This window comes from Pleurodeles waltl, chromosome 7, assembly GCF_031143425.1.
Source record: "Pleurodeles waltl isolate 20211129_DDA chromosome 7, aPleWal1.hap1.20221129, whole genome shotgun sequence".
Taxonomy (NCBI): Eukaryota; Metazoa; Chordata; class Amphibia; order Caudata; family Salamandridae; genus Pleurodeles; species Pleurodeles waltl.
In genome coordinates, this window is record NC_090446.1 from 1552917317 (window position 1) to 1552933486 (window position 16170).

The following is a 16170-nucleotide window of genomic DNA, read 5'->3' on the forward strand; positions in this document are numbered from 1 at the left end:
TTATTTTCTATAGTATTAAGATTTTGGCGGACGGGATATCCATCACTGTGGAGTTCCCTATGACCTGTTACTCCCTCAGATATCCTTCACTCCGACAGCTGCTTGAAGTACTCTTGAGCTCTGGAGAGGAATATTCTGATAAAAGTCCAGAGGGCAGGGGCCTCAAACATCTTGTGTGTTTTGTCTGCTTTGTTACTTTCTCTTTCTTTGTCTTATTTAACTTGTTTTTAAAGTAACTGCGCTACATATCCTCCTGAATGAGGACCATGGGAGGCCTGGCCCTGGTTGGAGGTGGATGACTGAGTCTTGATGTCCCTGACTCCTACTGGTTCTCAGAAGCCACCTGGTGTTTGAGCTTCTCCTGCTCAAAACCTTTCAGAGGAAAACTAAATTATAATGAGAAGGGCCAGAGGTGTTCAGTCTTCCGGGTCTTGTCTTCTAGAGCTGGAGGTGATAAAAGAATATTTGCACATAGGAGTGAGTATCCCCAACAACTTGTCATGGGTCCCTCTAGACACACACGACCTTTCCAAATCGAAATCTACAGGAATTGGCCTTTTTTTGTGTTTTTTCAGTTTTATTTTATTATATTTTTCAGTTGTTGAGTAGTCCAGACAATGCACTGAAAAAGGTTCTATGGAGTGAACCTTGGAGGGATAATAAAGGGACTTACACAAGTGGGACTCTTTGCAATCTTGGCCCTAACCAGTAACGAGGCGCTATCTTGCCTGACTAGCTGTGGGGAGCTACAATGTTATTTCAAGGACAATTTATGTCCTCTTGTAGGAAGACCTTTTAAGAAGAGCTTAAGAGGTTTCATCAGAGTCCGTTTGGTGAAAGCCTGTGATGGAGAAGGAAGGTTTGTCCTGTCACCAAGTGGTCAGCGCTGTGGAGCGGGCAGCGGGACCGGAGTCTGTCCATGCTTCAGTCCTTGTTAAATACCCCCACAGTGGAAGTCTGGTATCATCTGCTGAGATTTATTTGGATTCTTTCTTGTAGTAAATTGAGTTATTTTATTGCATTATAATGTATATGGAATGTTTGAACTATGCATCTATTCTCTTAATTTGTATACTACGTTCAATAGTTCTTTTTTTGCATTCTATTTACATATTTCTGCTTCTTGTGGTTTTACGTGCACTCTGTCAATGCATTTTACAGATTAAATAAATAATGAGTAAAGGTGCCCTCTCTTCAAGTAGCTCTGCATTACTCCAGTTGTACTGCTGTGCACCCTAGAATGTACCCTTCATCCGTCTGAAGTGTCATGTGTCTTCCTTCCAGCTGGCCTTGCTCAGCACACCACCTGATTCTGAGATTTACGTCTTCACGGATGCAGTGGCGAAGGACTATGAGCTCAAGAACCGAGTCCTCACCCTTTGCCAAGAGACCAGATCTAAGGTACATGGTGGGCGAGCTCGTCAAAACAATGGTTGTGACATTGTAGGTAAGAGCCAAGAGTAGGAGCTCAGCTTTGTCACTTCAGGTGCACTCCTACTGAGAAGAAGCAATAGAAAGACAATCAGTGTATGTCAAGAACTCATGAGGAGTCCTCAGGGCTACCCTCAGATAACATAACATAACATAACATGTGTATTTGTAAAGCGCACGTTCACCCGCAGGCATCTTGGCGCTGAATAACAGATGTCTCCTGTATATCCGGCACTCTCTGTCAGCCCAATGTGAAGCTTGTGCGGGTGCTTGCAGGAAGTGTCTCCTGAAAGGACCAGAGTTCTGTACTACATAAGATGCACCTAGTTTAGATTTTCTAGATGTCAAGCATCAATATTTCTTCATTTTCCATTCCTTATTAGCAAGGATGACACAGAGAGAGCTGCGAAGGGGATGAAAGAAAGAGCAGACAGTGTTGTCCTCATAAATATCTCCTTCCAGTGGGCACTCTACCATCTGCCACTGTGATGTTTCCATCTCATTGAAGGCATCAGCACCCCTCAACACACACACACATCTCCATGAACAACAGAGCTGCCAGTCAGTCCTTTCAGTTTTTGGACTGGGCTCTTTAAGTCACATGGCATTCCATGCTTCCCATTTGATGAAGGTATGCTCATCCCATCCTCTCACACATCCAGGCCACCACATAGTCTAATACTCCTTCTACTGGGCGCTATAGACAAGGCTGAGTCTCTGACACACTTCTTTTATGGTGAAGGAATCCTCACTCCTTCACATTCTCTCGCACAGTTATGCCATCACATAGTCATTCCTCCTTCCAGTGGGTGCTTGCATCCTGTAAATCTGAGATGCTTCCTGCTTGACGATGGTGTCTTCATCCCTTCACATCCCTCACACAGCAACGCCGCATCCGCTGGGCGCTTTAGGAAAGAGTGCATTTCATACCGTCTTCCTTCTTTGCGAAGGTGTTATCAACACAAAACTCTCTTACAGTGTAGTCACTCAATCCCACTTCCACTGGATTCTTACACCGGTCTGCGCCTCCATCACGCCTCGTCTTGAGGAAGTTATTGCCACCCTTGCACATGCTCCCACACAGCTGTGCCACAATGTAGTCTACTACTCCTTCCACCAAGAGGCCTATGACAGAGTAGGAAAGGGGTCCTCACTCCCAAAGGAAGTACCACCAACAAGCAGAGTCCAGCCCCAAGCGAGAAGTCCAGTCCTAAATAATCTTCACCCATCTTTCTCCAATGCCCATCATTCCCCACTCCTGACCAACGAACAGGTCATCATGCATGAGACTCCTTGGTGCACCCGGAAACTCAATACTCACCCTACAGAGCTCACATAAGGGGCATTGCATATTGATGAAAAATTGCCTTCTTTTCAATCTTTGTAATGAATAACTAGATTATGTTTAATATTTTTAGGTGACCTTCCTTCTAACTGATGCCTACAGTAGAAGGAAACGCAGAAGCTCTGGAAACATGCGCCTGACTAGCTCACGGACCGATGATGCGACAAGGTCCAGAGGGTGCGGACGGTCTTCAGTGGGATCCAGAGGATGTGAGGCACGTTCTAGGACCAGGTCTGGAACAAGTGCTCGTGGCAGGACCCGACGTAGCAGCTGGCAGCCTGATATAAGGCACCGGAGACCATCCCGCCTGGATAGCTCCTACCTCAGTGCGGAGTACAGACAGGGGGCCCATCTGCGGAGACTGCACCCCGGTACAGGACACGGGCACAGGTCTGAGCCTTCTGGGTCCCTTACTGGACTCGGACACAGCAGCAGGGCAACCTCACACCACATGTCCCAGAGCAGTTCTGGACACCAGGGCAGGATACGCCGGCAGAGCTCAGAGTCTGACTTCTCTCTCTACCAGGACATCGCTTTGACATCCGGTGGTCAGTTTATCTCCAGTACCAAATCTGAGCTCTCCAGTGTCACCAAGATCATCGAAGACTCAGTGTCCTTCTCAACGGTGAGGGTCTGCTGTGAAAGTGCATGCTTTTCTGTACATTACCTCAGGTTGTAAGAAATGATGTAAGCCAATCGCACATGGAGTTATTCATTATGGCCCATATTATGCCCCGGTGGTCCAAAGACCACCAGGGCCACAGTGACAGTCTCACTGCCGACGGGCCAGAAGTGAAGACGGCTACGTTATGCGTGTGGCGGGATGGCAGAGGCCAAACCACCACATCCCCGCCTGTCCCGCCAGGGCGGTTAGACAGCCGAGCCGGAGATTAGCATCTTCGACCCAGTGGTCCAATGAAGACCACCGGTGGTATTAAGATTCAGCTTTCCACCAGGGTTTCCACGGCAGTAGCACTGCCAAGAAAACCTTGGCGGAAAGGATACCGGTGACAAAAAATGTCTTTCCTGTCACTGGCAGATGACTCCCCTAATGCCCCCCTGCAATTCCAATGCCATCCAAACCCCCCTCCATACCAGAACCCCCACCCCGTCTTTCCAGTACAGCACCCCCCTCCCCCAACCTTCCCCTTCCAGTACAGCATCCCCTCCCCGCATACACGCACACACACACCCACATGCACCCCGCATACACTCATTCACCAACACTTACATACACGCATTCACTCACATGCATCCATAAATGCATTCACTCACATGAATCCATACACGCATTCACTCAAGCGCATCCATACATGCATTCACTCACACACATCCATACAAGCATTCACACAAACATTCCAACACACACCCAAACACACACACATTCACACACGCATTCGAACACCCATACGCACACGCATAGCCACACACATTTGAACATCCACACACACACTTACAATCACACACGCAAACAACACCCACTCATAAATGCACACACAACAACTCCACAGCGTCACCTTCTTGAATGTAATAACATAAATTCTAAATGATCGAAGATAGGGATTCCAAACTTTTAGAAGGAAGCTCAGGCCAATTTTACATAGGGAATGGTGATGTCATTGAACAAATATGGCTGCCCCCGCAACCAGGCTTATGGCAACTTCTCCATCAAGCCGTAGATCAAGGAGGATTTGAACAAATTCCAAAATATCTAAGATGAGCATATGTTCTCAGGAAGCCTGGGATCAATGCATGTACCTATATATGTTTGTGTGCGTGTGTGTGCATGTGTGTGTGCAGATGTGTGTGTGTTCATGTTCATGTGTGTGTTTGTATATATGTGTGCGTATTATGTCAGTGTACATATGTATTTATGAATGTGTGTGTATATATATATGTGCATGTATGTGCATATGTGTGTATACATGTGTGTGTATGTATTGGTGCATGTCTGTGTTTGTTTATACGTGTATGTATGATACTGGTGCATAGTGTAAGCCTCGTCAAAAGGCAGCTGAGCACTTTAGAGGCTCAAAGAGAAACATTCAAGTAGAGATTGGAGGGGTGTCTGGGTTCTGGGACTCGGGGTGCACTCTTCTTTCATCATGATGTACTGTCTTATAAAGCAGGATGTGTTCAGCTCTAAGTTCCTGATGATACAGGTTAATGTTCCAGATTCCTGGTTCATGACTACAGAAGGCCTGTTTCCTAGTTCTTCCCTTCTCCCACCTCTGTGTCTCCAGTCTGAGGGTGTCCTGGCTGCCATTGTGTTGAGAGCCTCTGGTGATGGTGCGCTGTCCACCCAGCGCACCATCACTCATGGTTACGGCTTTTTAGATGATGCAATTAAATTCATATAAAAAATACCAGATTTTAGTAAACATCCTGTGCATCAGGATGTCAGGGGCTCCAAGCTGCCTTGGACATTACCCCCGGCACAGACGGTAAATAACTAATGTTGCTTTAAACAAGGGTCTTCCCTAGGAGGACACCTACAGCCTGGGTCCTCCTGTCTCATCACATTCTCGCCAAATGTTGAACCATCACCTTTTGCATCATTTGCTCCTCCTCTTCCAACAGGTCACTTTACTTCAGCTGAGGAAGTCACCACCGACCCCCCCACAGAACTTCACCTTCAACATTGACAGCAGCGTCAGCAACGTGTCTCTGTACATCACCGGCAAACCGCAGTTCAGCCTCTTCAATCCAGCGGGTAGGTGGCCACCAGCAGGCTTCACGCAACACATGGGAAGGGGAATGTGGGACGTGCAGCTGTGCCAATGAGCCGGTGCTAGGAGAGACAGGAGGGAGGGCAAGAAGAGCTAATGGTAACGCCCAACTGGGGTAAGGTAGAGCAGAGGTGGGGGAGCCCTGATGATGTGATGAGCGAATGATAACACCCAACTGGGGTAAGGTAGAGGAGATGTGGGGGGCTCTGATGATGTGATGAGCGAATGATAACACCCAACTGGGGTAAGGTAGAACAGAGGTGGGGGAGCTCTGATGATGTGATGAGCGAATGATAACACCCAACTGGGGTAAGGTAGAGCAGAGGTGGGGGAGCTCTTATGATGTGATGGAAGGAGTAAGGTCTGGAGCTAGAGAAGATCACTCCAGAGACTGAGATGAGAAAACACAGAGCTAGAGATACAGATGGAGATACAGACCGAGATAGAGATAGAGAGAGAGAGAGAGAGATAGAGAGATAGAGGTAGAGATAGAGATAGAGATAGAGCTAGAGCTAGAGATAGAACTGAAGATAGAGATACAGACAGAGTTAGAGATAGAACTGAAGATAGAGGTAGAGATAGGGATAGAGATAGAGATAGAGATAGAGATAGAGATAGTGATAAAACTGGAGATAGAGATAGAGGTAGAACTGGACATAGAGATAGAGATAGAACTGAAGATAGAGGTAGAGATACATATAGAGATAGAACTGTAGATAGAGATAGACCTGGAGACAGAGAAAGATAGAACTGAAGATAGAGTTAGAAGTGTAAATAAAGATAGAGGTAGAGATAGAACTGAAGATAGAGGTTGAGTTAGAGATAGTGATAGAACTGGAGATAGAGATAGAGGTAGAACTGGAGATATAGATAGAGATAAAACTGAAGATAGAGGTAGAGGTAGAGATAGAGATAGAACTGAAGATAGAGATAGAGATAGAACTGAAGATAGAAATAGAGATAGAACTGTAGCTAGAGATAGAGGTAGAACCGTAGATAGTGATAGTGATAGAGACAGAGACAGAGAGAGATGGAGATAGAAACAGGAAAAGAAACAGAGACAGAGTCACAGACAGAGACAGAAATAGAGAGATAAAGATAGAGATCGAGACAAAGATAGAGACAAACAGAGATAGATAGAGAGATAGAACAGACACAGCGATAGAGACAGAGACCAAGGCAGAGATAGAGACAGAGATGGAACAGACACAGCGATAGAGATAGCGATAGAGACAGAGACCAAGACAGAGACAGAGCTAAACATAGAAACTGAGACAGAGACAGAGCTATATAGACAGTGATAAAGATAAAAAAAGAGATCGAGATTAAAAGAGAGACAGTGTTGAAGAGAAAGCATTAGACTCAATTTAGAATCCAAGGAAATATTTTCAATTTTCCTTTTTTTTTCTTGAAAAGGTGACACTATATGAATGTGTGTTGTAACAGTAGCCATGTAGATATGCAATGTAAGAATACAAAGTGCATATTGCACTGCTTGGGTGTCTGCCTAAGGTGGAAGGAGTGAAAGGTAATAAACACAGGCTGCTCAGTACATCAATGGATGCATCCAGGAGGCAGGAGGACGCCAAATCCTCTTCAGGTTCCATCTTATCTTTATTCTGCATGAACGCCATCTCTAGTCCACAGAGATCTGCCCCTTCATCCCACCTTTCACGCCTGAGTATATACAGCATCATCCCAGTCTGACTGACAAGCCTTGGAGGGAACTTCAGAAGAAAACTGATGGTAGCTTGCCCAATGGACAGAGAGAAATCCTGACCAATTTATTAATCTCTTGGAGAGCTTGAACCAAATACACCTGGACCGTAAAACACCTAGGGCCTGATTCACGAAGGTAAACTTAAACCGGAAGTCTACGTTTAAAGTCTACGTTTAGAGCTACAGTCTAACTTTACTGCAAGTAAAGTTAGACGTTTGGTGTAAGTTTAGATGTTTAGTCTATGTTTAGAACAGAAGTCTAAACGTACACCTTGGGCCCGATTCACAAAGGTAAACTTAGACCAAAAGTCTTGAGCCCTGATTTATGAAAAGTGGCGCTGCACACGGTACAGCGTCACTTTTCTTGAGCTCCTTAGGGCCCCCCTAACGCCACCCCGTGTGCTCCGTATGTAAGATACGGCACACCATGGAAGTAGTTAAGGGAACTAACATCAACATTTTTGACACTAGTTCGGAGCTTTGCAGGATTAGCATAAAAAATGTTGACGCTAATCCTGCAAAGCCCATTGAGGCCCATTGTAAACAGTTGTGTGCCTGCTTTTAACACCTGCTCCGAGCAGGCATCAAAAGTGACAAAAAAGTGAAGCAAAGAGATCTCTTAGCTTTGTTTGCACCAATTTATGGCCCCCCCTAACGGGGGAATGCCCCCTTTGCATACATTATGGCTGGCGCAGGCATAATGTAGAGCAAAGGTTTACAAAGTGGCGCAATGCATGCACTGCACCACTTTGTAAATTTAACGCAGCGATTTTGGCTTTGTTGGGCCACATTAGCGTACAAAAAATTACGCTAACGTGGCGCACGGAGGCACTAGGGGTTTTAAATCTGCCCCCAAGGTTAGACCTAAAGTCTACCTTTACTTGTAGTAAAGTTAGACTTTTGGTGGAAGATTAGACTTTTGGTCTAAGTTTATCTTTGTGAATAGGGCCCCTAGTAAATAGCTGGGTTAATTGAGCGGTGGTGCCAACACCTCAAAAACATAACGTATCATTATGAAAGCCCCTGGCGTGAAGCCTTTTTGGGGTATAATATGTATCCTGAGGATATTGGAACTGACAGATCCTTTATGCCCTTGAATTGTGTGCTTAGATATTTCGTCTGTAGTAATCAATACTCTCAGTCTGCGTGTCCGTCTACTTGTAAAATGCTGCAAAGTGTTGGGCGGTCCCTCCGCCACTAAATGAGACACTGGTCACTGATGCCTTGACGTGCATCATGCGCCTGATCCACTTGTTGTCGAGCTAGAGCTGATGCTCGAGAAGAACTGGGGAAGAGGCGGGCTACTCCGGTGAGAGCTACGGCTAGTAGCCAACCAAATACATTCATAGCTCGCTGAAGTCCTAGAGACTTTCTTTAAAATATAATGAATCAAAGAAACCAGTGAAAGAAGGTCGGCCAGCCGGCATTGGTGAGTCCTAATAAATGTGAAATTCTAGCAGAAATGCAGCTCAATAATTTCATTTTCACGTTTCTTGAGGCATCACTTGAACAAGACATTGCTGCATCTGGCCAAGCTTCGTAGACACCAGAGGGCATATTTATACTCTGTTTGCGCCGTTTTAGCGTCATTTTGTTTTACACAAAAATGGTGCTAACTTATTTCCATATTTATATTTTTGCGATAGACACATCTAGTGTCAAAATATTGGGGTTAGTGCCATTTTTTGGATGCATGAACCCACCATGCCTCAATGAGATGCAAGGTAGGTGTTCCCGTTCAAAAAATTACTCTAAGCCCGTAGCGCCATATTTATCCCCTGTGCAAAAATGGCGGGTGGATGGGAGGCGGATCTAAATAATGTTGCTGAGCTTCCTTAGTTCCATTATTTAACACCTGGGTCAGACTAGGCGTTAAGGTACCTGTGGACATATTTCCATGGCTAAACACCTTGGAATGGGCCAACAGGTACCCACCACAAGCCCCAGGAACACCTCCACCCACACCAGAGGGACACCAGAGGATGGGGGGCCCATCCTGGGTATGTATAGGTGAGTATAGGTAAGTATTAATTTAATTTATTGGCTGTGCTATTGGGGGCCCCTTACATAGGCAACCCTGCATGGCACTGGGTCTAATGCCCATGCCCAGGGAACACTGGTCCCCTGGGCGTGGCCATTGGACCATAACTAAGACAGGACTCATTTGTAGGTGCTAGTGCATCAAGAAATGACGCTAGGCTGGTTAACGCCATATATTTTGGTGTTAACCAGACTAGTGTCATTTCTGGCACCCTAACACCATTTTCCCATATTGTCACTCCCTGGCTAGCGTCTTTTCTTTTGGCGCTAGTCGATCCTTACAGCCAGCTTGCGCCATTCCATTAATATGGCGCCTGGCTTGCCCTCAGGAATGGTGCAAGCTGGGGGTAACATTTATGACGCAAAACTGTATTCGCGCAATTTTGCATCAAAAGGTATAAATATGGGCCTATTGTGCATATTTAGGAGCCCCTACTACCACTGGAGGGTCACTTTACGTGGCACTCCAGTGGCGCTAAACTCTGCTCCATATTTACACGGAGGTGTAACGCCACTTTTTGTAGTGTTACGCCTCCTTGTAAATATGGGTCATTAAGTGCAGTTTTCTGCATCAGAGGGGCGTGCAATGGGTGTTGCTGTGGGCGTGCCACAGCAACACCCATTGCATTTTGACGTTGCCTCAGATTTCCGAGATTTCGTAAACCTGAGGCAGCGGAAAAATCTGACACCACCCCTAGTGGTGGCGTTAGCAAGGCGCAACAAGGAGGAATACTTTTATTCCTTGTTTTTTTAATTTTACCATACATTCTGCAGCATGCATAGAAAGACTAAAATGCCAGACATGATTGTTTATGTGCAGGAAGGTGTCTCTTCCTGCACATAAACAATCATTTGAAAATTACACTTTGGCACTTCTCTGTGTGCTGCGTTCTGCAGCACGTATAGAAAGAGCAAAATGCCAGAAATGACTGTTTATGTGCAGAAAGGTGTCTCTTCCTGCACATAAACAATCATTTGAAAATTACACTTTGGCACTTCTCTGTGTGCTGCGTTCTGCAGCACGTATAGAAAGAGCAAAATGCCAGAAATGACTGTTTATGTGCAGCAAGGTGTCTCTTCCTGCACATAAACAATCATTTGAAAATTACACTTTGGCACTTCTCTGTGTGCTGCGTTCTGCAGCACGTATAGAAAGAGCAAAATGCCAGAAATGACTGTTTATGTGTAGGAAGGTGTCCCTTCCCGCACATAAACAATCACACTCTTCAACGCAGACATCCTTGCACAATGGTGATTTAAATTTAGCGCCAGCACAGGGGTGCACGCATTCAATTAAATATGTTGCATCCCTGCTTTGTGAAAATGATGGAGTGCGGTACTGCCAATTGCGGCGCAGCGTCATTTTCCCATAAATATGGGCCCATATTTCTTCAAGCATCTTCTTTAACTTGTAAGATTTTAATCTAAATGATTCTTCTAAGGCGGTTCTCAGGCCAGACTATGCTTCACTTTTTGTAAAGGTGAATCTAATCCAGATGCAAACACTTGTACTAATGTCTAAAGCTGTAACTTTCTTAAAGTCTCTTTACTAATATCTTCTTAAGTGAACTTTTCAGATTTGCATAAAGAATGTAACGCTGTTCCTAAAATCATATCAGGCCTGATTTCGATTTTGACGGATGGGTTACTGCACCACAACGGTGACGATTATCCCATCTTCCGAAATATAAATACCGTAGAGAATACTGAGATTCACCTTTTGTTGGGACGGAGTAACCCGTCCACCAAAATCTAAATCCGTCTCGGTCCCACTTCGAATGTTGTCCTGAGGCTGTAAGCCACGTCCCCTCTGTGCTGGATCAGAAACAGCTCCAGCTCTCCTCACAAGGCTGCTAGGTTCAACATGGGTTTGAATCCCATCTCCAGGACTTGCCCAAAAATCTTGTGATTCTTGATAAATAACGTTTTATCATATTGTAAATGAAGATTTGTACCGGGTTCTGTTCATGTATGTGCTGAAGTCTCACCACCGTACCCTCGTTGCATCACAGGCTCTCTGCTCCGGCCCCCCACGGACCTTGTAGAGACCTTTCCACTCGGGTTCAGCCGCTCTTCCCTGTAAAGACCCAGGAAGAGACTTCTAAATTATTGTTGGAGCTGTTCTCTGTCTTGTCAAGGCTCTTTCCCGGGGGGCTGTCATCTTTTCCTCTCGTGGATAGGTTTGTGGCTAGAGTTTAATAAGAGAGAACAGTGTAAGTGCAACTCATTTGCCCTTTTACCTGTAGCATTTAATGATTTCTAGGTTTCTTTGGTGAGGTTTGGTCTTTGCATTGTCATTTGTCTCTTACTACCAAGACTGCATAACATAAACCTTCCCATTTGCATCCTGATCTTATCCTTGGCAGGGGCGTCATACACTGGAGTGGCCAAGCCATCCCCCATCGCAAGCTCCCAGGTGGCCGGAAGCTTGGAGCGGGTCATCCTGACATCACCTGTCCAGCCTGGGACATGGACGCTGCAGGTGACATCAGCTGCTGAGTTCACTGTTCGAGTCACAGGTACCACCGCTGGGGACGAGCATTTCTATGCGTTGAGTGATGAGACTGGAGGCTGGATATGGCTTTGTGGGCATCATTTGTACATTTACAACACACCCTCTACCTCTGCGTAGCACGTATGTGCATCCTCCCCACATTGTGGAGACATCCTTCTTCTGCTGATGCTGCAAATGTGGACGCCTCGCCACAGCTTGAGGACACCTGCTGCCTTTGCTAACATTCATGGATGTATCTCCACATTTTGAGACACCCACTGGTGTATGGTCCAACTGTTACCCCTGTACATATATGTACCCCCAGGGGATCCACACTTACGTCACATCTGAAGTGCATCCTCAGCCACGTGTCCCTACTGATTCCTATGACACCCTGTAGCACACACGGTCTTCTGCTCTCCGTCCTGTACCTGTCTCCTGTAGTGCCTCACCTGTCCCCTGTGATTCTGTACTTGTCTTGCGTGATTATGTACCTGTCTCCTGTGATTCTGTACCTGTCTCCTGTGATTCTGTACCTGTCCCCTGTGATTCTGTACCTCTCTCCTGTGATTCTGTACCTGTCCCCTGTGATTCTGTACCTCTTTCCTGTGATTCTGTACCTCTCTCCTGTGATTCTGTACCTCTCTCCTGTGATTCTGTACTTGTCTCCTGTGATTCTGTACCTCTCTCCTGTGATTCTGTACCTGTCCCCTGTGATTCTGTACCTCTCTCCTGTGATTCTGTACCTGTCTCCTGTGATTCTGTACCTGTCTCCTGTGATTCTGTACCTCTCTCCTGTGATTCTGTACTTGTCCCCTGTGATTCTGTACCTCTCTCCTGTGATTCTGTACTTGTCCCCTGTGATTCTGTACCTCTCTCCTGTGATTCTGTACCTGTCTCCTGTGATTCTGTACCTCTCTCCTGTGATTCTGTACCTCTCTCCTGTGATTCTGTACCTGTCTCCTGTGATTCTGTACCTCTCTCCTGTGATTCTGTACCTCTCTGCTGTGATTCTGTACTTGTCCCCTGTGATTCTGTACCTGTCTCCTGTGATTCTGTACTTGTCTCCTGTGATTCTGTGCCTTTCTCCTGTGATTCTGTACCTGTCTCCTGTGATTCTGTACTTGTCTCCTGTGATTCTGTGCCTTTCTCTTGTGATTCTGTACCTGTCTCCTGTAATTCTGTGCCTTTCTCCTATGATTCTGTACCTGTCTCCTGTGATTCTGTACCTGTCTCGTGTGATTCTGTACTTGTCCCCTGTGATTCTGTACCTGTCTCCTGTGATTCTGTACTTGTCTCCTGTGATTCTGTGCCTTTCTCTTGTGATTCTGTACCTGTCTCCTGTAATTCTGTGCCTTTCTCCTATGATTCTGTACCTGTCTCCTGTGATTCTTTGCCTGTCCCCTGTGATTCTGTACCTGTCCTCTGTGATTCTGTGCCTTTCTCCTGTGATTCTGTACCTGTCTCCTGTGATTCTGTGCCTTTCTGCTGTGATTCTGTACCTGTCTCCTGTGATTCTGTACCTGTCTCGTGTGATTCTGTACCTGTCCCCTGTGATTCTGTACTTGTCTCCTGTGATTCTGTACCTGTCCCCTGTGATTCTGTACTTGTCTCCTGTGATTCTGTACCTGTCTCCTGTGATTCTGTGCCTTTCTGCTGTGATTCTGTACCTGTCTCGTGTGATTCTGTACCTGTCTCCTGTGATTCTGTACCTGTCTCCTGTAGTGCCTCACCTGTCCCCTGTGATTCTGTACTTGTCTCCTGTGATTCTGTACCTGTCTCCTGTGATTCTGTACCTCTCTCCTGTGATTCTGTACCTGTCCCCTGTGATTCTGTACTTGTCTTGTCTGATTCTGTACCTGTCTCCTGTGATTCTGTACCTGTCTCCTGTGATTCTGTGCCTTTCTCCTGTGATTCTGTACCTGTCTCCTGTGATTCTGTACCTGTCTCCTGTGATTCTGTGCCTTTCTGCTGTGATTCTGTACCTGTCTCGTGTGATTCTGTACCTGTCCCCTGTGATTCTGTACCTGTCTCCTGTGATTCTGTACCTGTCTCCTGTGATTCTGTACCTCTCTGCTGTGATTCTGTACCTGTCCCCTGTGATTCTGTACCTGTCTCCTGTGATTCTGTACTTGTCTCCTGTGATTCTGTACCTGTCTCCTGTGATTCTGTACCTGTCCCCTGTGATTCTGTACCTGTCCCCTGTGATTCTGTACTTGTCTTGTCTGATTCTGTACCTGTCTCCTGTGATTCTGTACTTGTCTCCTGTGATTCTGTGCCTTTCTCCTGTGATTCTGTACCTGTCTCCTGTGATTCTGTACCTGTCTCCTGTGATTCTGTACTTGTCTTGTCTGATTCCGTACCTGTCTCCTGTGATTCTGTGCCTTTCTCCTGTGATTCTGTACCTGTCTCCTGTGATTCTGTACCTGTCTCCTGTGATTCTGTACCTGTCCCCTGTGATTCTGTACCTGTCCCCTGTGATTCTGTACCTGTCTCCTGTGATTCTGTGCATGTCTCCTGTGATTCTGTGCATGTCTCCTGTGATTCTGTGCCTTTCTCCTGTGATTCTGTGCCTTTCTCCTGTGATTCTATACCTCTCTCCTGTGATTCTGTACCTGTCTCCTGTGATTCTGTGCATGTCTCCTGTGATTCTGTGCATGTCTCCTGTGATTCTGTGCCTTTCTCCTGTGATTCTGTACCTCTCTCCTGTGATTCTGTACCTGTCTCGTGTGATTCTGTACCTGTCTCGTGTGATTCTGTACCTGTCTCGTGTGATTCTGTACCTCTCTCCTGTGATTCTGTACCTCTCTCCTGTGATTCTGTACCTGTCTCCTGTGATTCTGTACTTGTCTCCTGTGATTCTGTACCTCTCCCCTGTGATTCTTCATCTGTCTCCTTTGTCTGTACTGCGTCACCTGCTTCAATGATCTACCTATCTAGTGTGTCTGTAACACGGTACATGTGTCACCTGTGTCTAGAATACTGTGCCTGTCTCCTGTGCCTGTACTGCATCACTTGTCTCATGTGAGTCTTTACCTATCTCCTGTGCCTGTACTTTTTCACCTGTCTCTTGGGATTATTCACCTGTCTCCTGTGCCAGTACTGCCTCACCGGATATGATGCTCTATATTAGAAATGGGGTCTTTGGTTGGCAGTCGGGTTGCCCCCTGTCCAAGCAAGTACCCTCACTCTACTCAGGGTAAAGGAGAATCACCCCCAGTTAATCCCCGCTCACCCCCTTGGTAGCTTGGCACGAGCAGGCACGCTTAACCTCAGAAGAAATGTGTAAACTATTTGTACCAACACACACAGTAACACGGTGTAAACGCTACAAAATGGACACCACACCAGTTTAGAACAATAGGTAATATTGATCTAAATCAAACAAGACCAAAACGACAAAAATCCAACATTCACAAGTCAAGATATGAATTTTCTAAATAATAAGAGTCTTAATCAATAGAAAACAGTGAGAATGCTGTTGTTACACAAACCTGTAACAGCGTGCTTCGGAAAAGGGTAGCAATGCGTCGATTCCTTACTCGCAAGTGAGGCTGTGCAGCGTTGTTTCCTTCTCCACTCAGGTCGTTGATGCATAATTTTTCTTCCTTGCAAGAGAGCGATGCATCGATTTCCGGACGGGGCACCTCAGATTCTCACAGTCATCTTGACTTTGATGCCCAGGGACGATGCATGGAAAATCCTGTCGCATGGTATCAGAAAACTGCGCTGCAGGAGGTTTGCATCGTTACTAGCCCCATAAGCGGGTTTTGCGTGTCATTTCTCCAGCTGCGATGTGTCGATCTCCCAGCTGCAATGCAGGTGGACCGTTGATTTCAGCCGCAAAGCCAGTGGCGCATCGTCTATTAGCCGCGTTACGGAAGATGCATCGTAAATTCTCCCACACGGCATTCTGTGTGGGGATTTTTAGTTCTTGCCTATCAGCTTCACCTTTCAAGGGCCCAGGAACTGGATAGGGCACCACTTGACAGGGCAGGAGTCTGAGCAGAGAGTCCAGGTGCTGGCAGGGGAAGTCTTTGATGGCCCTAGGACTTCAAGAACATGAGGCAAGCTCAGCACAAGCCCTTGGAGATTTCTTCACAAGCAGGAATGCACAACAAAGTCCAGTCTTTGTCCCCTTTCACAGGCAGAAGCAGCAACTGCAGGATAACCCAACAAAGCAGAGTCACAGGCAGGGGCAGCACTTCTCCTCAGCTCTTCAGCTCTTCTCCTTGGTAGAATCTAGAAGTGATCTAATTTTCAGGGGTTTTGGTTCTACTACTTATATTCCTTTCTGCCTTTGAAGTAGGAAAATTGCAAAGGAAAGTCTTTCTTGTTTGTAAGACCCTGCCTTGTCCAGGCCAAGCCCCAGACACACACCAGGGGGTTGGAGACTGCATTGTGTGAGGGCA

The 16170-nt window shown here is 46.2% G+C and overlaps 1 protein-coding gene across 2 annotated transcripts in view; it reads left to right on the top strand.

Annotated features, from left to right (window-relative positions):
* The window catches only part of LOC138246699 (von Willebrand factor A domain-containing protein 7-like), a 289467-nt gene that overhangs the window by 167505 nt on the left and 105792 nt on the right, over positions 1 to 16170 (top strand). For both annotated transcript variants that reach the window (XM_069201470.1, XM_069201471.1), the window contains exons 9-12: positions 1285 to 1401; positions 2850 to 3401; positions 5357 to 5489; positions 11631 to 11783. In XM_069201470.1, coding sequence (XP_069057571.1) covers positions 1285 to 1401; positions 2850 to 3401; positions 5357 to 5489; positions 11631 to 11783 — 955 coding nt within the window. The remainder of the gene's footprint in view (positions 1 to 1284; positions 1402 to 2849; positions 3402 to 5356; positions 5490 to 11630; positions 11784 to 16170) is intronic.